This window comes from Euwallacea similis, chromosome 1 (genome assembly GCF_039881205.1).
Source record: "Euwallacea similis isolate ESF13 chromosome 1, ESF131.1, whole genome shotgun sequence".
Classification (NCBI taxonomy): Eukaryota; Metazoa; Arthropoda; class Insecta; order Coleoptera; family Curculionidae; genus Euwallacea; species Euwallacea similis.
In genome coordinates, this window is record NC_089609.1 from 2,494,884 (window position 1) to 2,522,334 (window position 27,451).

At 34.2% G+C, this 27,451-nt stretch overlaps 4 protein-coding genes and 1 long non-coding RNA gene across 5 annotated transcripts; 4 read left to right on the forward strand and 1 right to left on the reverse strand.

Moving 5' to 3' along the window:
• Nucleotides 1–6,188: 6,188 nt before the first annotated feature.
• Nucleotides 6,189–12,323, forward strand: LOC136411882 (uncharacterized). Its single transcript, XM_066394677.1, has 4 exons — nucleotides 6,189–6,275; nucleotides 6,470–6,536; nucleotides 10,397–10,624; nucleotides 10,679–12,323. Exons 1-4 carry the CDS (start codon nucleotides 6,267–6,269, stop codon nucleotides 10,894–10,896), a joined length of 522 nt encoding a protein of 173 aa, XP_066250774.1. The 5' UTR covers nucleotides 6,189–6,266; the 3' UTR covers nucleotides 10,897–12,323.
• A 374-nt stretch (nucleotides 12,324–12,697) lies between these two features.
• LOC136409852 (uncharacterized) lies at nucleotides 12,698–14,241 on the forward strand. Its single transcript, XR_010752205.1, has 3 exons — nucleotides 12,698–13,060; nucleotides 13,900–13,972; nucleotides 14,081–14,241. It is a non-coding gene; the product is annotated as an uncharacterized lncRNA (long non-coding RNA).
• A 787-nt stretch (nucleotides 14,242–15,028) lies between these two features.
• Nucleotides 15,029–18,747, forward strand: LOC136409841 (UPAR/Ly6 domain-containing protein crok-like). Its single transcript, XM_066391654.1, has 3 exons — nucleotides 15,029–15,204; nucleotides 17,165–17,338; nucleotides 17,412–18,747. The coding sequence occupies exons 1-3, from the start codon at nucleotides 15,144–15,146 to the stop codon at nucleotides 17,612–17,614; spliced, it is 438 nt and encodes a 145-aa protein (XP_066247751.1). The 5' UTR covers nucleotides 15,029–15,143; the 3' UTR covers nucleotides 17,615–18,747.
• A 350-nt stretch (nucleotides 18,748–19,097) lies between these two features.
• On the forward strand, nucleotides 19,098–23,595 carry mtsh (mitoshell). The gene is made up of 10 exons (XM_066398656.1): nucleotides 19,098–19,233; nucleotides 20,077–20,546; nucleotides 20,595–20,874; nucleotides 20,931–21,118; nucleotides 21,283–21,521; nucleotides 21,722–21,962; nucleotides 22,020–22,184; nucleotides 22,253–22,519; nucleotides 22,952–23,041; nucleotides 23,407–23,595. Exons 2-10 carry the CDS (start codon nucleotides 20,103–20,105, stop codon nucleotides 23,587–23,589), a joined length of 2,097 nt encoding a protein of 698 aa, XP_066254753.1. The 5' UTR covers nucleotides 19,098–19,233; nucleotides 20,077–20,102; the 3' UTR covers nucleotides 23,590–23,595.
• Nucleotides 23,596–24,196: 601 nt separating this feature from the next.
• Nucleotides 24,197–27,180, reverse strand: LOC136420014 (uncharacterized). The gene is made up of 2 exons (XM_066406649.1): nucleotides 26,719–27,180; nucleotides 24,197–25,138 (listed from the first exon to the last, which is right to left on the reverse strand). The coding sequence occupies exons 1-2, from the start codon at nucleotides 26,734–26,736 to the stop codon at nucleotides 24,821–24,823; spliced, it is 336 nt and encodes a 111-aa protein (XP_066262746.1). The 5' UTR covers nucleotides 26,737–27,180; the 3' UTR covers nucleotides 24,197–24,820.
• Nucleotides 27,181–27,451: the final 271 nt, after the last annotated feature.

Genomic DNA, 27,451 nt, shown 5'->3' on the forward strand with positions numbered 1-27,451 from the left:
TACGTGATTCCAACTTAGGTTTCTTTGGAGCTGTCTCCTTTTCCATCCTGCTCATATTTCTCGGATTTCACTGATTTTCCGAGAACTTACCAGTTACAAATCTCCTCACATCTCCCTTTGGATGCTCATTTTAATCGGAGGATTTTTCCAATTTTTTTAGCAAATCTCCTTGAGCGTCGCATTTTTAATTCTTTCCTATTTTCCAATTAATTAAATCAATAGCTGTACAGATAAAACATTATATGCTATTTTCCTTTATTTTCAGAAAATTATGTAAACTTGGCAACGTGGTCTAGCAAATCCTGAGCTTGTCCTATTCCTAGACCCGCCACTGGTAGGGCACCTAATAAAATCATGTAAATAGAGTAAACATTTATAGGAATATGTAATTTTAGCTTCTAATTGAATTTGAATTTGATTGATGTGAGCTGGTAATCCCGTGAATTATAACTAATGATCATTTTTATAAGCGGATGATCTGTGAATGTTCCAAATGTTTCAAAATTAATCTCCAAATTTGTGAACGATTACAGTATCAAAATGGTAGTACGTAGCAATAGGCGTAGTGAGGAATAAAACTGTGTAAAAATGTAGTATACTTAACTAATTTTTTTATTATAGAATTTTTTAAGTACGAATTTTAGATAGAAGAATATAAGCAGAATAAAATTTCCTTGTGCAAATATTTGACAGGACGCCTTTGGTTGTTTCAGAAATGTAGTCCTCAATTCCTCAGAAAATTTTGATTTTTGATTGATCCTCCAACTCCTTTTTCAAATAGAAAACAGTTGAATAGATAGTAGCAACTTTCAGTCTTCTCTGACCGTGACCATATATATCCCAGGGGCAGTTCCGATGGTTAAACCCGAGTTCAACCGGAGGTTTTTGTGGGTAGGCGTTTCGGGGAATCCCTCACTACCCGTCCTCCAGAATACCAGGCAAGGTGTCCTGTGGAAAATTTTCCTCGTGTCGCAAAAAACCCGTCAGGACTGCGCGCTTCGGTATTTACACATTCGGGTCATGATAACGTTCTTCATGACCTAGGTGTATAATATTCAATAAGCATTCATATTCAAAATAACTATTTTTCGCTCTTGTGACTAATCTCCTTGCAATATTAATATTAAATTGACTAACTACTACTAAGGCCGATGTAATAGCAGATCCATTTAGATAATAATCGGTTATTTGATAGTTGAGAACTGCAATAAATATATTTATGTTTCTTATCAGTTGAATTTGAAATCCTGAATGATCCTGTCCTGTTATCATTCTAACCTCCTAGTAATTATGGATGTTAAACTATAAAGGTGACTAATATATAGATTGATATGCAATGATTCCCTTTTGAAAAGTAGAAAGCTAAGTTTATGCGACGCCCAAAGCATAACATAATGCTTAAGTGTGTTACACAAATGCTAACAGGTATTTTTTTTTACGGGGAAAATATTCAATAAAACAGCCGATTGGACGTTTTAGTGACCGGACAGTGTGGGATTCACCGAAGTGCCTAAACCACTAAAAACCTTGGGATTCCTGTTGACCTAACCTGCGACGACACGAGACTGTCCCGCTAACAGGTATCATTATAAAGCTAACTTTCTATATTATGCAAGCCATGATATGCGTTATGCGCTGCATAAACTCAGCTTGACTTCTTTTTTTTTTGACAAATTTCAATCAAATTTGAATCGGTTCAATTCATGCGATAGAGCGTCAGACATTTTTATAATTAAATCTTCTATCAGTAGTATTTCTGGGATAGGTATGTGAAGGTGAATTGTGATTTGTGATATGAAAGTAGGTATTAATATTCATTATAATGGATCGAAAGATTAGCAGGCATAGCAGTACACGGCTGGATGACGATTCTCGACTGAGCTATGTTCACTGTTAAGGCGTGAGTTGTTGCGTAATGAGCCAATCCCAGTGGCGCAAAACCATCGAGTTATGCAGCAATAAGGTTATAAACTCGGTAATAATGTTAGATTACGATTGAATAATATTTGGTGCAATGTCATCCGGGAGTGTTAAAAAATGTGAAAAATCATGAGAATCAGAGATGTAGATAACTAGCACAATCATGTTTTGATAGTCCCCAAATAATGTCTAAAATGAAGCTATATGGAGAGAAGGAAAAACGCTGAAAATGGCCTTCGAAAAAAATACGCCGGCTTCATCGGAAAAAAATGTATTAATTTTTATTATCTTTTAAATTTCAATATTATATTGATAATGTATAAGGTGTGCTATACAAGGTGTTATTTAAGTATGTGACCAAACTTAAAAGGGTAAATTTTTGAGTAATTCTAAGACGAGAAGTTTTCATAAAAGTTAAAAAAAAAATTTGACACCCTGTATCTTGAAAATAAAGCATTATCAAACCTATATATGTTTACATAAACTTTTCGTTTTAAAATCGCTCGAAGAATCACCTCTTGAAGTTTGGCTACGTACTTAAATAACACCTTGTATATTGCAATAGCTTAACATGATTCTGTAAAAGATATGCTCATTGAAAATGTCTGAACAAACATCAATGCTCTCAGTAAGAACAATCGCTATTTATTTGCCGTTTTAAAAATGTGTCATTTAGTTAAAATTAAGTGGAATTTTTACAGCCTTAAACAAAATTTAATTTACGATAAATTACCTTACAGATCTTCCGAAAAAATATTGGATTTTTTAAGATTCTCCAGACTTCCGATAAAAGTAACGAATTACAGGTAATGTTTTTTGATCATGTAGGGGGGTTGAAAGAAGATTCCGGATCTCTGGAAGGAGGTTTCGGATCGATTTTTTTTTTATATAAATGAGGTGGTTTTAGTTACGATCAACCACAGATTAGCCCCATTTGGTGCATAAACCCATTTGAAACCGAAATACTCCAAACCAGACTTACTGAAAGTTTTCAGTGAATCTGGGATTCAATGGAGATCAAATCATTCCAGTCAACGCTGGATAGATAAAGGTAACAGATCTACGGCCAAATGGTAGGTTGGTTAATTGCCTTGTGGGTCAGTCAATGAGTCGATCGGTTGCTCCCTCAATGAGTTGATCTGTCTGTGGATCGGACGATCAGTCGATCGGTTTTTGGGCCGATTGGCCTGTTTGACGGTGGTTGATTGGGCCTGTTGAACGGAGTTGGTTGGTTGTTCAACCAGTCGTTCCACCTTTTCAATTAAAAATTGCAAATTCGTAGATAGAGGAATTGCAATGCTCACGAATGCGATGTTCAAAAAGGTGATAATTACAAAGTTAATTAAATTGCACATTTTAATGTTCAGTAAAAACCCACCTTAAAAGTATAGTTCAAATATACAAGGGCGAATTAGGTAATAACGGCCCTACCCATTCGTTCCTCAGTCAGTAACCATCTTTTGGAAACACCCTGTATTGCCTCTTAGGTAAATATTATATAGTTATATGGACAGGAGAGTGTATTTATTTATTTGTTTACCCTACTGGTCGCAACAAATTACATTAACAACACCGTTAACCCGATTTCTATAATCTAATGTTACCGGATATCACTCTCGCTCTAATAAGGGGTTTAAATGTCTTTCACCCCCCACGTTCCCGATTGTGGGGGTTGAAAATGGGACGATGAGGCGCCAGAAAGCCTGACGATGTCTCTCCATGTGGCGTTTAAGGGATATATAGTTGGAGTGACGAATCTAGTGTTAGACAAATTTTCAAAAACGAAAAATTGTGATTGTAGAATGATATAAATAACGATTGGAACGAGATTTTATGCAATTAATACCTTTTTAAAGCTTTTAATAAGTTAGGTATTCACAACCTCTATCCATAATGTTATAAATTAAGAGGATAAAAATGAAGGGGAAACAATAAAATTAAACTTCTGCTATAAATTATGGGTTCGATTCGAAGGAACAGTCGTTTCGATTTATGTATGTGATTGGTAAGATTCGACTCATGTAAAGTCTTGAATAGTTGTTGAAGATATTCGTAAAGTTTGAAAATTTACAATTCAAAGTATTATGAAATTGTGTAAAAGAAAATATTTAACTAATTTTATTATGATTAAAAAAGACATTATTGACTAGTTTTAAGCTAATATTAATTAGAAGTACTTAATATGTTTTCACCATTTTATATCGTCTCAGAAAAATGTATCTACATGTTGCGTAAAAATTATTATTGATCATCTCTCGCATTCATTGAAAGTATCTATAAAAAGTACAATAAATTTTGACTTTATCGTTAATCCGTAATGTTTAAGTTAATCTCTCTTATAAGATAATCAGACACCTGAAAAGTACTATGTGATGTATATTATTTGTAAAATAGGTTAAAAAAAATTATTGTGGATTCGTTTATCATATTATGATGTGTTTCAATATCTAGGAAGCTAACGAATCTCGAGTGGGGAAATTTTTCAAATTAGAAAAGTTTTATACTCAAGTTATCTAATGAAAAAATAAGGTATAGATTACAAATCGGGTTAAAATTGTTGAAAACATCAAACTACGCTCACTTACGGCACTACAATTAAAAATAATTCAGTAGAAGGGATATATGAGTTAAGTAGAACATTTTTTATTAACTAAAAACTGGCAACACCGAGCTAGTCTTTTGTTTTTAAAAAGCAGACCATATTGTGACATAATTGCACAGCCTGGTGTCAGGGAGTCCATCTCTGTGGGCACTGTTGCCAGATGCTTTTGAAAATTCAAGGTAAAAGTTGAGGTCAAATAAATCCTCCACTTGGTAACTTGCACGATTTTAGACACTTTAAATCTATCAGATTTTAAAAACAACCTTAATCAAATTTGCAATTAAAAGTTCTGATATCTATGGTTCTTTTTACTGGACAAACGGCAACCCCAACGTATTGATTTTTTTTTAGGAATAAATATTAATTTTTGACAAGGACGAAGAATTTTTTTGAGCAGACTTCATTGCCAGATGAGTTTCCGCATCTAAGATTTTTAATAGAAATAATTTATTTTTTATCACTTGCGGCCCATTTTTTGTTGATTCATTGTTTATAAAGTATGACGTATTTTTATTTCAATCTAGAGTATTAAGTAAATATGTTGCAAAATAATGGGACTTTTTAATCAAACGAGTTGTAATTCTCAAGTTACTTTAAAAAAAAACATTAAATAATTATCTCTTTACAAGTGGATTCAATATGATATACTGCAGAACTTCAGTATTTATATAAAATTGATCCAAAACCTCAAGTAGTACGCTTTAAATTGAATCCGATTTTTAACGTTAGAAAATCATCGACTATAATTAAGCTTTCTTTATTAAGTAGCGACGTGTCAAAAAATGTATTTCAAGTTGAGTACTGGGTTGGCATGGAACTCCACGGAATAACTGAAGTCAAAATAAATGAGTCACATGTTACTTATAACTGTGTTATTTAGCAAAAATTCAATTTAAGTGGCAACAAACGTTTGCTGAATTAAAAGTCTTGATTAGGACCTATCAACTTTTACTTGTAAAGTAATAATGTCGCACGTAACGTTTATTTTTAAAAATGACGAGATTTGTTTTTAAAGGATCCATTACTATTTGGGCATGCATCGGTATCAGAGGAGGTTGAATATGTATACTTAACGTAATTTTTGGAAAAAAGGCTATTTCAGGAAGTGAACAATGCTTCCACCTGACGCACAAAATCGCATTCAATTTGGTGCTTGGAATTTTACATATATAAAATAAGTTTGCGATGTTTAGAAAAGATAAGTTCTGAAATATGGAGCATGCAACGTTGCCACAACTTGTGCAAAACCTAAGATTTTTTAGAAAGATAACTTTCTTCTGAAATAATGCGAAAAAAGCTTTTTGCCTTTTGCATAATTTTTTTACGAGATATTTTCAGGACTTTCTGAAAATTCTTTAGATGATTTCCTTCGAATTTGAATTTTTGGATTTATGACAATTTTAAAGTGAGTCGCAGGTATTTGAAAGTTCCTTTGCATACTGACCGTACTATGAGCTTCTCGTATAATTAAATTTTGTACATTATGTGTATTATCTGAGATATCTAATGCAGTTTTTTAGGAAAATTTCAATGTTTAATAATTTTGCAGCTGGTGCATAGATGAATTAATCTAAAATAAGATCGTGATGCTATAATATGGAGTCTGGGATGGCAATTAAAATCAACGCAGTTAAAATTAAATGTACGAAGCTCCAGAATCGCATTGGATTTGACAGAGAATAATTGTTGGTAATTCGTGATTCAAACAGTTCTACTGTAGGACGTGATCAATAGCATTTTGGGAATGTTGCAGGTAAGATCTTGACAACATTGAAAAGCGCACGAATCCAGATTCCTGGCCTCGACTATATTCCAGAAATCCTAGCAATGCGCATTTTGTTTACTAAAAGTTCTTTCACTTCAAAGTGATTTGGCTGGAAAGCTGAAAGCAAGGCAGTTTTCATATTCTGACGAACAATAATTTATTAATATTTATATTATTTACAGTGTGCCAAAATGTCATGGATGGAAGCTTGCGGACTATTTTTACTTTTGGTGTTGTTTTGCGGGAAAGGTATGAGTTTTTAATTATTTAATTGGTCGTCTTGCATGCGCATTATTTCAAAGATAAATGTAGTGGATAAAGAGCATCTAATTACACCGAAAGACATTTCCACGGAGATATCAAAATGTGCTATTCGTGCTACTCTTCAGCGTAATTCCTTAACCATACCCTTTCCTATTTAATTTTTTCCGATGTTGGCACGTATATTGACAGAACGATCATTATCGTTAAGTTAATTGGAGCAGGTGGTCAAATTTGACGTTATCTTAATTAACATTGCACCATCAGTTTTTAATTCCCAATAATAGATAACCGTGCAAATTCTTTTATCATGCCTGCCTATTTCTTTAATAGACCTTGACGAATTGCCGAAACAATAGCTGATTCTGAAGTGATGTACTCTGGAAAATTTGCCGATAAATGATAAAATCATTATTTCTCCATTAATGGAACTGTTTTGAAATTATGTTTTCGATTATTGCCCAGCAAATATATCTGCGAGAAGTGCCCATGTGAGTTGTTATCTGAAATCTCTGAATTTGCAAATTGCGCACATAATTGGTATTTTAGATATTCTTAAATAAATAGAGATAAATAAATTGCTATCTAGCTACTGTTAAAAAAAAGGCTTATCTAAAGATTATCCGTACATACACTCATTTCAGCAGGGTCACTGCAAAATTCAAAGTGAACCAGTTCTCATGCAGGGTCCCAGTCAGCTCCTTCTTTTATCTACAATCGTGCAAAATTCACGTTTCTCAGATAAATGTGTGAAATTGAATTTCCTTATAATGCATGGGGTGTGCACTACTACAAGAAGTCAAACGAAACATTTTAAAAAAGAGAAATCCCGATATTAAAACAAAGCACTTGGTTTATCACTTGACCTCAAAGAGATTAATATGCAACCGAGGTTTTGACTTCTCGTTTGGTTTCCGAGATATCGAGTCTTTCTGGGTTGATACAGCATTCAAATCATTTTCGTGTACTTGAGGATATAGAAAAAATCATGATAATAAACAAAGATAAATTAATTATCGGTAGTTTTTTATGCTTCTCCTTACTCAAATACGCGAACTATGGACGAATGGACGCTAAAACGAAGAATCTGTGGATAACAAATTTCAGCCTACTCAAAATTACCAATTATTGATTATTAGTTTACTGGATTATTTCTTAACTCAAAAAACCTAAGAAAAAATAGCAGAAAAAACTAAAATAAATAGTAAACTAAATGCATGAGAGGTCAATATTTACATTATGGGAAATCCTAAATTCCTTCCCTTTCTTAGTCGCTGAGAAGTCCAGTTTCGATGATATGCACCATGAAATCATTCTAAAAGGCTGATTTGAGATAAATTTTCGGTATTCATCGGATCATTGCTTAATTAAAAACAAAAGATAAAAATGTGTTTAATTAAGTGCAATGATCAAAGACCGCCCACTTACCTGAAATCGACCTTTTGGGATGACGATATGATTTATATACATATATGCTATCAGTCATACTACGATTTATATATGATCACGTAGGGATTTCCATTGGATTTTCTGAGAATTTATACTTTCAAGCAATTTCTTGGTAATGGTTCATGATCAAGTTTTGAGTAGGTTATTTTAATCAATTTCTTTTCATAGATAGGTGTAATGTTTAACTCTCCTATAAGCGAGAATAGCTTCATATTGAACAGTAATGATTTACATGCAATGAGGTTGTCCGATTCTGATTGAGAGAGAGATTGATCTGATAATCGAGATATTCTTGAAATATTGTGTTTCACTTCAATCTCAAGGCAGAATTAAAGCTTATGATTTTGCCGTCACAAATAAAATTTTTCTATTATTAATAAAAATTCACCATGTGATATATACGACATAATTTTATCTCTAATAATGTATTATGATTTAAAGACGACTAAAGCACCTAGATTCCCAGTTATGTATATTGAGATTTCTGAAATATCTGCAGAAATCTAAAATCAGTCATTATTTCATCATCCATCAGTCATCCATCGACCCCCCCCCCCCCCCCCCCCATATCTTCGCTTTTCAAGACAATCGTCAATTTTATGTTGAAGAGGATGTTTTTTTATCTATACTGAGATTCCTTCTCTTTGGGATTAACGTCGTAAAGTGGAAGCTTGTGGAGCGCCTCATTAATGGATATTGTGTAGGAGCAATTTTAAAACCCATATACAGGGTATTTCAAATTCGACCCTCACCATTGGGATCTCGGAAACTAGAGGAGATACGAAAAAGTTTAAATGGGGGCAAAGTTGCGCAATCTAGTGCTTGATCGAATACCGTTTTCAAAATTTTAATTTTCCAAGTACTTCCGAAGATATCCGAGAAAAACTAAAAATTGGAGAATTCATTTTTATTTATTTTTAGCGTTATTTGATAAAGAAGATTAAATCCGTAAGCACATTTTCATTGCCACTTTTTCTCAGCTACACAATGACATATTCAAATTTGCGATCCGACGTTTCGTCTTTCGGCTACCATCATCAACTTTATTTTTTCTTATGGGCGCCATATTGGATTTTTCGACAAAAAAATAGTACGTTTCATTCTGAATTCATTGATATAGAACTTCTTATAATTTACTTTTTTAAAAGCCGAAGTATTTAAATAAAAAGAAATATTACATAGTTGGCCTTGACTCCATCGAAAGACTTTCTTTTGTTCGCGCTATATGACAGAACTTTTCAAACGAATTTAGAGCGTGTGCAGATTTCCAATGAAAATGAGTTTCCGAAGTGAAGAAAAACGAGATATGTTAAGACTTTATTACAAATTTGATAGGAACAGTACGAAAACAGCTCAAATGTATTTTGAGTTATATCCGGAAAGACAACAGCCGCATAGAACATTATTTAAAACTTTGGATCAACATTTAACTGTTTGGTACCTTTGAAAATCTTTTTCCATTCTGTTTCCATACTTCACTTTAGGTTTTTGGTCAGTTTGGTGAGTTTGGTGCTTTCGAAATGTTCATCTAAAGTTTTAAATAATGTTTTATGCGGTTGTTGTCTTTCCGGATATAACTCAAGATAAATTTGAGCTGTTTTCGTACTGTTCCTATCAAATTTGTAATAAAGTCTTAACATATCTCGTTTTTCTTCACTTCGGAAACTCATTTTCATTGGAAATCTGCACACGCTCTAAATTCGTTTGAAAAGTTCTGTCATATAGCGCGAACAAAAGAAAGTCTTTCGATGGAGTCAAGGCCAACTATGTAATATTTCTTTTTATTTAAATACTTCGGCTTTTAAAAAAGTAAATTATAAGAAGTTCTATATCAATGAATTCAGAATGAAACGTACTATTTTTTTGTCGAAAAATCCAATATGGCGCCCATAAGAAAAAATAAAGTTGATGATGGTAGCCGAAAGACGAAACGTCGGATCGCAAATTTGAATATGTCATTGTGTAGCTGAGAAAAAGTGGCAATGAAAATGTGCTTACGGATTTAATCTTCTTTATCAAATAACGCTAAAAATAAATAAAAATGAATTCTCCAATTTTTAGTTTTTCTCGGATATCTTCGGAAGTACTTGGAAAATTAAAATTTTGAAAACGGTATTCGATCAAGCACTAGATTGCGCAACTTTGCCCCCATTTAAACTTTTTCGTATCTCCTCTAGTTTCCGAGATCCCAATGGTGAGGGTCGAATTTGAAATACCCTGTATAGTAGTTCTTTTTAAATCTTGTTCTACTTAGAAGTTTCAATGAAATCACCGAATTCGAAGCACAATGTGACCTTCTCGTCCTTTGATTTCGGTTGTGAAATGCTCAAGAAATGGACATTTTTAAGAGAAACAAAAATCTCGATTATGTTTATATCTTTACTCCATTTTGTTTGCAGGAGAAGCAGGCTTTAGATGCTACCTCTGTTCCACGAAACAAAACGAAACTGAGTGTCTTTACCCAGAGTCTTACGACGTACCTTTAGTTCATTGCGACCGAAAAGCCCTTGACCGCACCAGAGACCTCGCAAAGACAATTGATCCTGCATATGATAAAATCTTTGAGATAGACACCAACGCCATGGCTAGGCACATAGATCTAGATTGCTTGAAAGTTGTCACCAAACGTAAGTCTCTGTCCATATAGAACTTGAATTCTTAACGCCGTAACATTTTTAAAGTGGGGAACAGGAAGTACACATTCAGAGGATGTCAGTTAGCCGAACAGACAAATATGGACATTTGCCACAAAATTAAGAGGGCAGATACCGAATTTCTCAAGAAGCAGTACTGCTCTAGATGCAGCAACGATCGCTGCAATTCGTCAGTGCGACTGTCGATCAACGGATTGAACATCGTGGTCCCTTTAGTAGCACTGATCACGTTTGCCAAATTTTAAACACCACCTGGTTATTTGGTATAAACAAACATTAAACTTAGCCCGTCACGTTCTCTAACATCCAAAAATCTGGAAAGAGGAGAGTGGACAACAATCAAATCTCTGAAAGATGTTTATAGATGTTACGCTCTTTGTAGTGAACTGTACTTCCAACGCGTAATTTGTAGTAATTAATGGCCACTATGATAATCGAGAATGTCACACTAATTAATTATCGTCAAGCCTTGGCTAGAATTTATGCAAGTTAGTTATTGTATAAGAGTGTGTGGAAATTAAATTTACCGATTATAGCAAGCTATAGAGCGCATAAAGCGGCCTTTATGATACATGTAGCGCTGCTTATGGAAACATGTTAGAAACTTCTTTGATAAATTCATAACACTTCTTGGCATCTAAAAGCATCACGGGGTGTAATATTGATGAACTTGTAATAAAAAATATTGTGTAATATTCGTGAGTAAAAGATGCACTGAATAACAATACAAGGAGGTACCCTTCAGGATTGTTCAATTTTCCTAATTGGCTCTTCAAGGTAGTCTCAAAGTCCTCATAATTTTGCTCTTTCACTGGCAACTCACTATGTTTCATCGTTAATGGAAACACCATCAACAAGGCAATTCTATCACTATTACACAACACCCATTTCCAATTTATTAAATGTCTATTAAGACTTTAATAGAGAAACAAAAAAGAGACATTTGTGATTGTATTTTAATATTATTTCTCTCAAAATGGTTTCATTTTAACTTATTAAAATTGATTAAACCTATCTGTACAAATGTTTATAATATTGTTAACTTATATTGTGACGTTGGTCTATGTGATAAGACCTATTTATTGGTACCTATAGTTTATTTTAATTTGTTATTATTGCTGAGCAATCTACAATCATATAATAAGTATACAAAAATTGAGTTTATTACTTCTGGTAATACGGTAATATATATATACAGTAATATATATATACAATATACAGTGACCGGCAGAAAGTACGCACCATATGGGATTTTTTTTAATTTGAATTGTCGGAAAATTTTATTTTTGGTAAAAAGTTTCTGCAAAACTTCATTGTTGGACTTATCTTTTAATTCTAAATAATTTTTTATAATACATGTTCCTTCTAAAATTTTATATATATAAGTACTTTACTCATGAACCTTTTTCATAATTTTCGAATCTCTCCCGTATGAAATGAGATATAAAATGTTGTAAATTGCGTTTTGAGTTTGTAAGCATGCACAAACTTTTACCAAAAATAAAATTTTATGATAACTTTTAAAAAAATCCGATGTAGTGCGTACTTTCTGCCGGTTACTACTTATTAATGTAATTGATACATCGCTGTTATTTTTGTTATATGTATACGCATACGTATCTACATGATATACAATTAGGATATAAAGGCTGAATTAAATTTAACAAGATAATGCAGGGATTTTTCCTTAAAAAAAGCAACACTCCCCCGGGCAACTTTATGGAGTCCCATACATACCGGTATGGGTAGATCAATAACGAGTGGTCGGGCCTCACATCAATCGAAAGAAAAAATTTGTTGATTCTTAATATCTAAGAAATGCTTGGGCTTTCTTTTAAACTTTTTTTAAAAAATAATAAATAAAATTTAGATTTTATTCAAATTTTAATTTTCGCCAAAGTTGTTCTATTTCGAATCGATTATCTCGTTAATCTTATAAACAAATGTTTTCTCAAAATCACTAATTAATTAAATAAATCATGGCTGTTGGTTGCATGGCCATGGTTATCATGCCCAGCGTTACCAGCTGACATAACAAGTATTGATAGACAATACAACACTTATTACTTTACAAAATTAGTAAATAGTGTACAAGCTATGTTAAACTTTATATGGAAAATCTTTTTCATTCTCCCCTTTTTTGGCTTTCGAACCACGAGGAACTTATCCAACATCAAAACAATCATAGAACCAAAAATGTCTGCTATTTCCAGTAATATTCCAGTAATTTCCGCTACATTCACAGTACGATAATTGCACAAGTCCTTCACTGATACACTATAAAATAGTGATAATTATTATGACCTCATTACAGTATCAATTGTCTGAGAAATTTGTCTGTAAGTGTTGAATTGTAATCATTGTCTGCTCCCAAGTACCATCAAAGTTTCAAAGGTTTCGTATGTTTTTGTGGTAAGTACCAGCTATATTTATCATTTATTACATGTCATTTATGTTCACCTGCAAAATGGGAAATCTGTGAATTATGCTTCACGTAATTTTTCAAATAAATAGGTTGATTCCTAGCTGAAACTGAGACTATAAGTTCTTGCTAACTTTTCCAATCACATAAATTCCTCTAGAGCACCCAATCAATCAAGATCAGTATTACTAGTCTTATTCCAGATAAAAAAAAACAGAAAGTACTCTTAGATAATTTAAAATAATTCCAATGGCGTATGTTCAATGTTTTAAACAATTTATACCTCTTATCTAAGTTATGTAATCAGTATAGTCCAAATCAGAACAATGAAAGCAATTGATTCTTAAAATATTTTGTCAGCATGCAGATATGAATCTTATGCGTGATAAAGGTGTAAGATCATGAAGTTGAAACTTCTGAGATGCTCTGTTCATGGTCAATATATGATTTAAACCAGCCGATTAGGGAAGAAAAAATCTTTTTAATGAGTATTTTTAAAAAATTTGTATTATCGATATGGTTCTGGAAGACCACATGCGTACGGATTTTGGCCCATTTCTTCAGCCTTTTTTTGTCTTCTCTTGTATTTTGCCATCACTTCTCCTTCTTGGAATTGTTCATCCCATGTTACTTATTTGCTGCCGCGTGTCTCATCCATAGCTTCTCCCATTAAAAGGTTTATCATACAGAGTGTTACAAAATATTGTTCAAAGAATTATTGAGCTAATTTTTACATAGAATTTCTTTGCGATTTTTATATAGAATCGGCCATGTAGAATACTCTGAAAAACATTTTGCAACTCTCTGTATACTTTATTTTTTTCAGAAAAACTGAGGTAACAACATGGCAATTCTTCATATATTGAGTCTATTACTGCTCATATTGATACCACAACAGGGTAAGTTCTAAATAAGAAATACCTCTGGTTTCTCCTTTACCATCATACAATTTTGACCTCTTGGTAACCACCAAAGCCATCTTACACAGTGCTATGTTTAAATTTTAGGGCTTATGGCACGCGGACTTGACTGAAAGTAGTTATTAAAGATACAAGTCCGCAAAATAGTGTTTTGCAGGGCGAGCCAAGCGGATTCCAGGACGAGCTGTAGACGAGGCCTGGAAGCCCTGCTAAACACATTTGCGGTAGCGCCACATAAAATTATTTTTTCTCATTTAGGATTATGCATAAAGTGTTTTCAATGCAACTCAGCAGAACATCCAGAATGCTCCAACCTGACCTCGAATGACACATCTAGCCAATTCCTACAAGATTGTTCTGGCTCGCACAAGGAACACGCTTTTTGTAGAAAAGTTGAAACCAAAAGTAATAAAATGGTTCTTAAAGCTGAAAAGATCACTCTTAGGAATAATACTATTTTCCGCTGTTGCAGTATATGATGGAGAACACAAAAGAACGATAAGAAGCTGCGGCTGGATCAAAGTTGGATCCAGAAATAATACTTGTAGGAAGCAAGATTCAGGTTTCATAAGGAGGGTGAGCTGTGTCTGTTTCGATGATATGTGCAATGGTTCTTCAAGAGATTTCGCGTTGCTGGGATGGTCTATGCCACTGTTCTCGGTTCTTCTTAGTTTCATCGACTATAGATGAGAAAATGGTTAAAATAATAGTAATAAGAGATGTAATATAAATTATTTGAAATTGAGCATCTGAATATTTCCATATTTTGTAATTATGTTAAAATCTTTATAAGTTGTTTCACAAAAAGCTCTATCGTATAATCAGAGACGGATATAGGGGTAAGCGACTCACCAGATACCATAGTGTACCATCCGCTTCTTGCATATTTTCCAGTACCATGTTAATTATTTTTTAGTAGCAACATTCCTTTTAATAAACATATAAGCAATTATAATAAAGAGGATAATTTCCTGGATATCTCATCTCCCAAATAAACAAGGTCTTTCCTCCTCTTCCCCAATCTGCGCGCGTCTTTGATACGCTTTATTCGCATTTCACCTTAGTCCGCAGACCCGCTGTCCTGCTGCTATTTTCTCATCGTGTAATTCCTCATTTTTTTAAACACTTTGTCCGTGAAATAATCAGAAAAATGTCCAGCACGCAGTACTTCTTCGGAATCCTTTGTATAGCCGTCGTCTGTATTAGCTCAAGTAAGTATAACTCGTTTTTCCGATATTATGCAGCAGTAAGTGTCAATAGTGTTGGTCGCATATGAATTCTATTTTTAAAATATTTATAAATCAGTGCTGAAACTGTTTTGATGTAGCTAATAAGAAATCCGAATAATATGTGTTTAATGTTAGTCAATGAATATAAAGAGGGCTGTAGAGGGCTTTGTTCGTAGGGATGGCTGATTTGGCACAAACTGGCTCAGAAATCAATATTCTCACCCTTCGCTTGGTTTGAGCATTATGTAACGTACCCCTGCTTTATTTGGACAAAAATTGGGTTAATATGGAATTAAAGATTTTTAGGAACTGCTGTACTTTTAATATTTAAAAGCAAAGATAGAGGTCACAGTCAAAGAAGAAACAAAAAAAATTATGCGAAATTCCTGAATATAAATGTCTGATATTTTTAATATTTTATTTGCGGTATGCAACGAGAATCTATTTCAAAATATTGCGTCAATGTGTTCAATCCAGCCATACATACGTACTGTATAGCAAATATTAGCAATATTCACAAATCTCAAAAAAAGTTTAAAATGATACGAAGGATTAGATTTAATGCTACAAAATAAATATCCAATTTAGAGAATTTATTTGAATAATTTATGCATTTTTTTGAAAGGGAAAGCCTACATTATTAAAGATTGTAACAGAAGTGACTACTGCATACATCAGTACTTTGAGCTTGCAAGGTGTCTCGATACAGAGTAACCGCATTTTTTTCCTCTTATTGCTCTTTAGAATCTCTCTTAGTATGATACAGAAAAGTAAATTTAGAAATAAATAATTATTAACATAATATTTTTTTTTAATCTCGTGTAAATGGTAACCGAAGTCGAATTTTCGAATACAGCTGCGTAAAACAATTGATTACTTGCCTATACTGTCAATGCAAAAGTATTGCCAACTATGTTCTCAACTCCTTAAATGTCTTGTTATGATTTTCTATAGGGATGATTTGCTATTCAATTAAATTATGATATATAATTATAAGGTGATCAGGGCGTTTAAGGCATAACAGTACAAAATTTGATCTTTTTATCATTTTTGAACGTTTTCTTAGATAAAGTAAATTAACAAAAATATTCTACAATAACGAGATCATGTCAATAGATCACACGAACTACTACTAGCCACACAGCTGTACTTTTTGACCAATAATTTGTAGACCTTGCCAAATGGGCTTTTCCTAAATTTAAGAGACCGGAAATTTACTATTTACTGTTTTAACTCTTTTATCAGAGACCATATCATTATATCCCAGTTTTAAATACAGACAATATATTTGCAGGAAGAGGAAAGGAACGGGTTGGAGCTGAGGAGGTAATTCCACAGTTCTTTCTAGATGAATTAAGAAATAATCAATTTTAAAAACAGCTTAGCAATTTCCTTTTAGAATTTGATGGTTTTCAAGGCACCTTCTAACCCTCCTAAAAAAAATAATATTTTAAATAAAGACCAACTGTGACGTAACCTGAACTTATCTGAACAGGAATATTCAGTAACTTTGAAGTGTTATAATCTGAACTGACCACTGAATGCCGATACTTGCGACAATGGTAAAGTAACCCGAACTGAGCTCAGTAGAAAGTTCTGTAAATATTGTAGAAACTTGTCGTAACTTTGAACTAACCATAACCGGTCTGAACAGAAATGTTTAATAATTTTGTACTAATAAGAATTGACGACTAATAAGAAACTTTGCAGGTTGCCTGAGGAAGAGTGCAAAGAAGGAAGAGAGTGTTGTTGGGTTAAATAAGATTGGTGATGGATTGAAGAGGTGGTTCTCACTTCATCTTCGGTCTTTAGTAAACTCGACGTTACGTGCTTTCCTCTATTTAATACCTAAATAAATATCATAGCGAGTCATATAATGCAAAAAATTGCTAGATAGAATCTCCATCTTTTTCTCTGGTTTTAATAAACTTTTCCTGTGTAGGTTTTGCAATTAAGTGTTATGAATGCAACAGTGCAACCGACAAAAGGTGCTTAGGGGATGCGACTAATCTTCTAAGCGACGACCTGAAGAAGCCCTGCCCAGAGAGAAAGGATGGCAAACCATATACACTCTGCAGGAAAATCAAACAAGTGATCGACTTTGAAGTAAATGGCCGTAAGTGTCGATAAACCAAAAAAAATCCACTTACCTTTCATGATTTGCTCTCATCGTTATCGCCTCTTTCCAGTTCTACCTGATAGCAGAGTAATCCGCACCTGCGGATGGGACGATTCTCAGTACAAGAACCGATGTTACCAGAGATCTGGTTTTGGAGGCAGACAGGAAGTCTGCGCATGCGAAATAGACGGCTGTAATGCAAGTTACTTAACAACCGCAAGCGCATCCCTTATCGTTACTCTTTTAGTTCTTTTAAAAATCAACTTGTTTTAAGTGAAAAGTTAAAATTGTTTAAAAAATTTAGATTCTAATCGAATGGCATTGAACACGTTCGCGAATGTCTTGATGTACCAAGTAGATCAGGGATTATTCATTTACTATTACTGTAAATAAATTCAAGGAGATTCAGACGAGGATTTTTAATGTAATCTTGACACTTTCGATGTTTAGGACGTAATACTTAATTATTGTTATAAACTGGTTTAAAAAATTCGGGAATTTTCCTCTCTGAAAGCTGTTGTGATTGGATCATAGAAACTTCAGGAATGGGGTTCACTGTAGGGTAGAATGCCAAATTTTATTTTTCACTTATTTTTTAGTTCGCACAAGAAGGTTTAGTTTAATTCATTGAAGCTAATTAACATAGAGATTTTACGCACATTTCTATGTTGCGATTTGTTGATATGATGCATAAGAAGTACGAACAATTTTAATATCTGCACCCACTGTTATTGCTGCACCAGGCAAAATGAAGAAAGCGCAGTAAGTTCTCGCATTTCTTTAATTTCAAGCTACAATGAGGATTTTGAATAATAATTGGGAGGTGGTGTAAAATTTCCGGTGAATGATTGCAACCATTCCTTCTGATTTAATCTAGTCATAGTACAAGTACATGATAGCATTATTACTTATAGCAATAAGTAAAATATAATCGCTCATTAATCGTTGTTTATATAGAAAGTGGGAAATTGTTATAGACACTGCATAGTTTCTATTTATGATTTTTCACGGTAAAACACTAAAAAAATGCTTATGTTTTGCCAATTTAAAATTTTCGTGTTAAATCTACGCGTTTAAATTTAATCAATTTATGCATCAAATTTAATTAATATGCCCATTAAATTTAATTAATTTACGCATTAAACTCAAGGTGTATATTTTATGTTTTTTAACAATTACTTGTAGAAAAATAATTTAAAAATATTCAGTATTAAACATATGTTATTTGCACTTTTCTTTCGACGTTGATTCTTTATTAAATTTGTATTTGTAATTAGAACACTGCCTAATAACACTTGTTCAGGATTAAAAAAATTTAGGCATATCTTTCAAGAGGATGTGATGATTTTTAATGCAGTTTTAGGTTCAATGTAATGATTGGAAATAATAAAGCTTCTAGAATTCGAGTTAATTTTTGTTTTTACGCAAGAAATTTGATATAAGCCTTTATAAGTGGATAAGCTTATTTAGAATCCAGTCATATTTCCTAAATCCGGATCATTAGGTCGTTTTCTCCGCGGATTTTATACCGTAAAATGTCCATAAGACGTTGGGGGCGAATTTAGAGCGAATTTAAGAAATTTGGATAATCCTGACTAAGCATAACTTGAAAATGGCGGAGAGCAAACTGTTTAGCCTGATGTTAAAGTTAACAGCACGTTCATAATTTGGCCTATAATTGACGTATCGCTTCTACTCCAAAAGTCAAAAATAAACTAAGTTGGCCATGCGCTCAGGTGGAAATCAACAAAACGTCATAACGTAAACGTCAAAGTCAAAAACATCCATTTTGAAGTGCGGGCTGTTTTAAATTAAGTTTTATCCTTTTTTTGCTAAGATTTAAAACTGTAAACTTTATCTAAAGCGAAAAACTGTAAAAACTATTATAAAAGGTAAGTTTTCATGTCGTTTTTGGGGCCGGGAGGGCGTTTCTGACTGAGACGCGACATCGGAGAAATGTCACGGGAAAATTCAAATTTCTTAATGTTTCCCACTTCAATATTTAAATTTTTAAATGAATGTTACTGAAGACCTGGGTAAGATTATTTAAGAATTTACTGCATCTATTCTATATTCTCGAATTATTTTGCAAATCCTCACCTTTGGTACCTCACCAGCTTTTTCCAGCCACCTATCAGCAAAAATTGCTTTCGACGTTTGTTTATTTCCTTGGCAACTAATTTATTTGGTAAATAAATGTCGGCTTTCAGAAAACTGTCGTTAATGCTTCCAGTTTTATGCAACGCATTTCTTCTATATTAAGTCAAAAATCTACAATTATCTATAATCTACAAGTCAAATATTCTCTAATATTCTAAGTGACCAAATCGTCTTCTTTTACGTACGACTAGAATAAAACATTCAGTGTCTATTAACCCCCACGTATTGGCAGTTATTCTATTTCATAAAAGGTAGGTCTATGTTGGGCAGAATACTGTCGGTTAAATTTAGATAGTGATAGAGCATAGAAGATCTAGTGGCGCGAGAGAGTGCGATAGAATCAAAACGAAATTATTTCATCGAATTTAAAATATCCCGAACTGGATCTACTTTATTAATACTTCATTTCGCGCATCTAAATCGCATATTGGGCTATCCAAATATCCGTACCATATGGAACTAAAATCCCATTGCATAAATTTTATAAAAATTGCATTTTACTCTCTCCTCTTTCCAACATGGAGGACAACTCCAATAACAGAAAATGAAATGCCTAATCCTTAACTTCCTTTCAGGTCTCTGTAAATATACTTGAAATTAAATGGACCAAAACCGTCCCGAAAACGCCAATAATCAACACCAAAATGTTCACTTACACATGCACCACGTCTGCAACTGTCAAGGAGTCATCAATCCGGGGTATTACCCTGCAGTGGGGTACAGAACCCCAATGCCCCAGTTGCTGCCCTACCATACGCCATCTGCTTTGGTCAGACCGTATCTGCAACACTACCAGTACACTCAGTTTAACGTGGGCAGTCAATACTCTGTTCCAATTGGGCACGTAACTGGATCCAGTACTTCGGTGTATGGCCCAGTAACGTCCAACTCCAGTACCGTTGATCTGGTCTATGGGAGTTCCACTGTGAAGGAACGTAGAGAAAGGGATGAGGGAAGCGGAGATACTGAGAGGGCAAATAATGAGTCGTTGGAAGGGTGTGATTATGCGCAAATTACTCCACCGACCAATGAGCTACTTATAACGGTATGATTTCCTGATTTATAATTCAAAGATGATAAAAAGAATTTCTAGGATATCTCCGAACAGACAGCTCAAGAAAACTTTATCAAGTTCCTTGAGAGGAGCTGCTTGACTGCAGAACAAATTGCTTATAGGAACCGCAATAGACCTTGTTTCCGCAACATCCAAAATCTGTGTATTCGTACTAGATCTGAAATTTTAAAGCCTTGCACCACAATCTCTAATATCCATTCGCAAGGGATCCCATGGGCGACCAAGGATTTTATTTATGCTTTCGTGAGGCTGACTAACTGTTGGCATATTCTAAAGGGCTACTGGGATAACAGAGATGGTGATGAAAATTCTATAATCTCTGAAATGAATTTTTATTTTGATAAATTTGATTAGGTTCTAGCCTGGGCAAAATTGAAAAGGAGCTTACTCCGGAATTCAAGTCCTGTTATGTGCGTTGGGAAAAAGAAACTATGGAACTGGCAGGCCAGCTTACTAAGATATTTCACAATTTAGATACTAATTTGACCTCTGCAAGTTCTGGAGCTAATGTCCATTCGGCTAACAACCTAATACCTCCGCAGGTTACTTAACTTAACTAACTTAATGTGCCCTCGCCATATTGTCAAGATTCATTTACATATTAAACTAATGATAAAACTTTTACATGATATATGGATTTTTATCAAATTGAAGATTTGTATTTAATTTTATAAATGTGTATCAATTTTCACTATTTTTCCTTTAGGTTAAACTCATGAAAAGCGCCTCAGAAGGCACTATTAAAAAACAATCATCTCCCGGAGAGAATGCCACGACATCTACCATGGCGAATGGCAGTACTACATCTAAAAACGTAAGAGGGATCATACATTTACCTGCTAATGAATTTTCAACAGCAGAAACGTTGGATCAAGCTAATCAAACTTATGTTGGCGAGTATTTCAAGAAAGAAGAATATGACTTTAAGGAGGAACAAAAAAAAAGGTAACGAGTTATTAGTAGGAAAAAACCTTGATTAATGCCCCCCCCCCCATCGCACTTTAAACCTTAATAAGTACGCTATTTTTTTTAATCATTGATGTCACTCTTCTGCACATACACCACACACAATCACGTCAAAGACCAATTTACTAATATGTATTCAAAATTTTAATGAACTATTATCTTCCCTAAAAAATCAATAGGATCTACATGAAGCCTGGCAGTTACAGCGTTCCAAAAAAAGGATCTGATGCTGCCCCTCCTGGAAATAGCCCTAGGGGCATAGAGTTTCTGGAAACAGCACAAAATGTGAATAAAGTAAGAGAAGCTGCAAGCGAACGATACTGGGCCAATATCTTGTTGTCTGCTGGTAAAAAGCTTAGCCAGGATTTCAAAAGCATTTCTGAGGAAGATGAAAAATCTGTTGGGGTTTTAGAAAACGATGTAAATAAATATTTCTTTAGTATATTCGCAAATCTATAAATTTATTGTATTTCGTAGGTCAACTTCTCAAGTTCAGTAAATATTCAAGAGTGGTTAGTAAGTAGCAATTTTACTGAGTATGTCGAACCACAATCTCCAACTTCACTTCAAGAACTGAAATCCTATTACGTTGACAATACCTACGACATGTTCCCTCAATTGGACAACATGACATTGTTGCAGGTACGACTTAAAATATTATTAAAACTTTTTATTCTACGACGTGCACTAATGCATTTGATAATTTTCAGCGAGGAACAACCTCTCATTTACAATCCACTTTCTCCAACGGAAATGCCTCCAACAGTTTAAGCAATAATATCATGGAACTAGCCACTTCGAAATCACTACAAAAGGAAAGCCCCTTTTCTGAAAGTAGCATCAATAGTGATACTCAAAGGGCTAACCCCTACGAGTTGAAAGGGAGAGGTTTGTCTGAAATCGGACAGTGTGTGCTGGAGAATCTCGTTGGAAACTTGAAAGCGCATGTATTAGGACCTGTAGCAGTGGAAGGAGAGGTACTTAAGGAGTATATTGTGATAGAGTTTTCATTTCTATGGAGGCATCCTCTACAGCTTTCCCGGGGAGGAAAAATTATATAACTTTCGTGTTTAAAGTTTTTTCTACCCGTTACAGATAAAGCTGTAGAGTGCCGTAATAAAAAGGAAACCCCTATACAGAGTGGTCCAATTTGGACTGATTTACCAGAATGAGAAAAAGTGATATAGGGGTTATGAGACCAAATTTTAAGAATCTATCAATGCAAGGAAATACCTATGGTACACATATATATAGAGTTTCGTCCGTCTCCGGCGTTCAATTTCTTCAATCGTTTCCATATATTAAATAAAACATTACTGTTTTTATCAGTCAAAATATCTACTCTGAAAATAAGAATTATTTGTCAAAACCGTCCAAATCTTACTTTGTACAATATTTTTCCTACTTAGATGGATTTGGAGAAAATTCAAAAGAAAATCAAGGATTCTAAATATTCTTACGTAAATGAAGTTGTGAGGGATCTTCGCTATATCCTGAAGGTATGTAGGAAAACTCCGCTTTGAGTTAAGATGAGGTAAATTACAATCAGTTTCACCTGCAAAAATTTCCCAAACCTAAATTCAAAAAATCTGGCAAAATCGGGCACACTGTGACAGCTGATACGGCCAATATGCTGCTGTGTTGAATGACAACAAAAGAATAATGCGGTGTTGCCATATTTTTGCAGATTTATTAAGAAATAGGGTAACAAGGAGATGGGGATAATTAGATACATTTTTATATTTTTCCCCGGGAAAGGTCAGAGCATTTCCAACAATTTCTTCAAGTACTACCCTTTTTTTGGCTTTGTTTTTCTCCAATTATGACACCCCGGCAGAAAATTTAAACTACCAACAACTTACAGCTCTGGAATGAAGTGGACATTCACAATGCCGACTGGTTCTCCCAAAAACTGGAACTTCTCTTAGTAGAAAATTTCAATCCGTACGATTTCAGTGAAATAAAAGGAGATCCGAATGAACCGGTTGGGCCGTTAAAAGCGTGCATGCCATCGTTTTTTAACAATAACTGTGATCAGATTATATAAGATTTACATTTTAAAATTGATCTAAAAATATAATTTTAGAGTCAAACCACTGCGTTTCAAATTACTGCGTTCAAAAGATGAATGTCTTGCTCCCTGTTTAGATTAGACATCCAAAAACCCAAAAAAATGTGTTCAGATTGTTCCATTGCTTGCCACAAAGGGGCCATGTTAATGTGATCGTCTGTTTATTGTTAGAAAGACTCAGTTGCACATGTTTAGGCTTCATTTTTTTATGGGCTTGTTTATGTTTTAAGAGTTAAATATTTATTGTATGTTAATCCACTATTTGTAATAAATAAATTAATTAAATGTATTATTTGCAAAGAAAGCTTTTCCGTTTAGGCATAGATAATGGGTAAAGGGACGGCAATGAAACCGAGAAATATATATATTTTAGTTTTGCTCATAATGCGAAGTTTTATTTAGGTTTACATATTTGGAAATTTTTAAATTCATTTTTAAAATTATATTTTAAGAATGAATTTAATTTTTAAAGTTATATTTATTTTCTTAATAATACTGTAAACTGTATCATGCTGTCTCTATTCTAAAATACTTACAGAATTAATACAAAAGACTTAAAAAAATATATATTTAAATAATATAGAGGGTGTTCCCCGTTTACTAATGATACACGACTGAATTAGAGATTTCTTGTATAAAAATATTAAAGTCATATTTTTTGAAATATCGGTGATGAGCGAAATACAGGGTGCGTACCATTAATTATAGAACATACAGTATAACAGAAATATGTAATAAATGGAGAATTTAACAATATTCTAATTCAGGATAATTCTTCAAATAGAACCACTAAAGCTAAAATGTAAACTTAGGGCCAAATTATTAATGTGTGGTCAACTTAAACTGCTACTCAATTTCCTTATAAGTGTTAAAATGGAGACTACGTCTATCGGTTATGATTCATGCCAATGCACACTACAATTAACACTACATTGATAAATCGGCCTTCAGAACCGGTTCTTCAATATCTAGTGAGATGGCAACAGCTGTCAGTTAAAAACTAACTAGTGGATTGAGTGTTTTCAAAGTAGAATTAAAGTTAAATCTAGAATTCAAGTAAGGATAGCTATCTGAAGTATGTTTGTAACGAACAGACACTTAGACCGATGCTTATCCTTGACTATAATCTGCTTATCATCTAGTTTAGCAGGGCATTGAACAACCGATCCTTAGAGAGATAGCAGGTCCCGTCTTTCCAGCCGCGCAGCTACACCTGTGTAGTTTCTTGTGAACTACTGGTACTCTTAACATCCCTTAAACTAACAGTAGTGCTGTCTTTATCGTTAGCTCCCATGTCTTCAGTTTTATCTTTGTTTAGTTGTCTGTTGCTGTCGGAAACCCACAGAAAAGTGCCTTTCTTTAGAGTCATACATAGATAGGCGCTGGCTACAACTCCAAGCAAAAGGAACACCGCTAAAACGCAGGACCCTACGACGAACGTCACTGTGTAGTCTGCAGGATTTTCCTCCTGATAAATGGTGGACTGTTCAGTGTTGTTTTGAAGGATTATTCGGAAATCCATTACCTGGAAGTTGGTTAATTTATTATTTTTAATAAAATGGTAATGATTTTCATGGGAATAATTTCCTTTAAGGATTCAGTGAACCACACAAAACTCAAACACTCATCAGGGATGTAAACAAAATCCGCATATAGTGTCTAGTCAAATAAGCACATCAAGCTCTATTGTTTGTTTACACAGAAGGCAGAGTGTGGAAATACATATTATATTATCTGACAACCAGTTCTAAAAATATTACCTTAAATGTGTCGTTTAATGCATGTGGCCTTATTGAACCCTTTTCATCGCATGTGCAGTTTTTAACGCGAAATTTGTTAGTTTAATTAAATCTTTTCATATCCTTAATTTTATACTGAACATTGTCAAAATAACATAAGCTCTTCTTTGTACATAAACACTGCCAAAGAAAGTAAATATTTACCACCTAAACTTCATTTAATTACTTGTTGAGGCAATTAGTTACATTAATGTTATGCGAGGAAAGTAAATATGCTTCGCTTTTGGCTGGTTAATGACCTTTGGTTTGATGAAGGAAAAGGTTGTTCAACGTTAATTAACACAGAGTTCAGTGCAAAAAAATTGATTTTTCTCCGAAAAACGAAACCAGAAATCCATAAGTTTTGCTTTTTCTGCCGATATCCACTACTGCAATAAACAAAATAATAAAGGAACTCAACCTCGATTCAGGTTAGTTCAGGTTAGTTAATCTGGTGCCCTATGCCAAGTTTTTAGTCACCGCCCCTTATCTTCAAGAAAAACCGTCCACCACAGTGGGCCGTCGTCCAACTCGCCCCCTCATAAACCGGGTACTGTTGCGATTTAATTATTTACTGAAGGTTCAATTAATGTTCAACGGCTTGGAAAGGATTTATGAGTCACCCTGTGTCACTATGATATGAGGCATAAAGGTGGTATAAATAATCTTTAGGTAGTCCGAATTGAGACTTTAACTCTCAACTTGATTCAGTACAGAAATTTCATACTACCCATTGATTCCCCCATGGGGTTGAATAGTGAAATCATAGGTCTTGATAGGGGATACAAAGACCCGATCAAGTTCCAGCATTCTGAAATCCAAAACACCTTTCTTGTTTGCCCTCCAACATCCTCCTTAGGCCCAGTAAAGATTTACATTAAAGAAAAAAACCATCGAAAGTGGATTAGTACCCAGTGTCATTGGCTTTTTTCGATGAGTACCACGAAGGTGCGTGCCAATCCACTCTCGAGGTAATTTTTTCTCATAAGCTGCGAACGCTTTACCGCACGGATATCAAAGAGGTATGTGTCAGTTGACAAATTTTGAAGGGTATTTTACGGTGGTATGCGTGCGATAAAGCTTACTGTCACACTTGTGCATATGAAGATTTTACCACACGCTAACATTTAATGAAACTCGCAAAAGATAACAACATATATCTGCTCATATCAAATGTAAAGGTGTTGTTACCGCACTTGATTATCATAACTCTCACTTCCCGCACTCGTTAGGTAAATAGGTATTTTAATTTTTCCTCCGTTGGAATTAGTTTTGGAGGAATATGTGCTCCTTTTTAACTTTTAACTGCCAAACCACCTATACTCACCTTATCAGTTTGACTCATCTCCTGGGGTCACAAACGCTCACAAAATCCTAATCCCTTCCAAATCTAATCACATTACCGGGTTTGTTATCATAGCCAGGAGGACAAAAGTTTTCCACGGGCTGAAGAAGGTTTTATGTAAAACGATTCAAAAAGCAAACAATTATTATCTGATTAGAATTCGAAATCAAGTTCTAATTAACTAATCAACGTGCGTGCGTATCCATCGCCTGCCCGCACAATTGAAAACACCTCCGCTGACTGTGAGAGTGAATCAGTTTGGAGCCCTGAAGTTCCCGTGGGGCGTCGCCCCGGGGATTACGATAATGCTGGGTGGTGTTTTTATTGCTTTGGCACACACAACAAGGGGGAGGACTAAGATTTAATCAAAAGAATAACTTATAACAGAGGGGGTGAATGGTGGCGAAACGGTGGAGTGAAGCTCATGCTAAGCTGTTTTGTTTAAGTGGCAAGTTATGAATTCGCTGGGTTATCAGCTCCGGCAGATGCTGATTAATTGATTTGTCTCATTAATTAATTATCACTTTTTTAAAAACCGCGGAATATTCTTTTAAATCCTTCTAGCAGCGAAGAGAGCATGTAAATGCAAAATTTAGTAAATACCGATTTGGATTGGCCGCGGCACGGAGAAGTTGTATCTGTCTTGACTTTGAAGAAATATCACCCTGTGAATAGATTTTAACCATGATCAATCCTACAGAGTAGCGTTTACTAA

Bases quoted from the DNA above. Each gene is read 5' to 3' on its own strand.
- LOC136411882 (XM_066394677.1), top strand. The intron at 6,537-10,396 runs GTATGAGTTTTT...TTTTGTTTGCAG, and splicing joins GGTGTTGTTTTGCGGGAAAG to GAGAAGCAGGCTTTAGATGC. The intron at 10,625-10,678 runs GTAAGTCTCTGT...ACATTTTTAAAG, and splicing joins CTTGAAAGTTGTCACCAAAC to TGGGGAACAGGAAGTACACA.
- LOC136409841 (XM_066391654.1), top strand. From the start codon at position 15,144: ATGTCCAGCACGCAGTACTTCTTCGGAATCCTTTGTATAGCCGTCGTC. The intron at 15,205-17,164 runs GTAAGTATAACT...TTTCCTGTGTAG, and splicing joins CGTCGTCTGTATTAGCTCAA to GTTTTGCAATTAAGTGTTAT. The intron at 17,339-17,411 runs GTAAGTGTCGAT...GCCTCTTTCCAG, and splicing joins CGACTTTGAAGTAAATGGCC to TTCTACCTGATAGCAGAGTA.
- mtsh (XM_066398656.1), top strand. From the start codon at position 20,103: ATGGACCAAAACCGTCCCGAAAACGCCAATAATCAACACCAAAATGTT. The intron at 20,547-20,594 runs GTATGATTTCCT...AAGAATTTCTAG, and splicing joins CCAATGAGCTACTTATAACG to GATATCTCCGAACAGACAGC. The intron at 20,875-20,930 runs GTGATGAAAATT...AAATTTGATTAG, and splicing joins CTACTGGGATAACAGAGATG to GTTCTAGCCTGGGCAAAATT.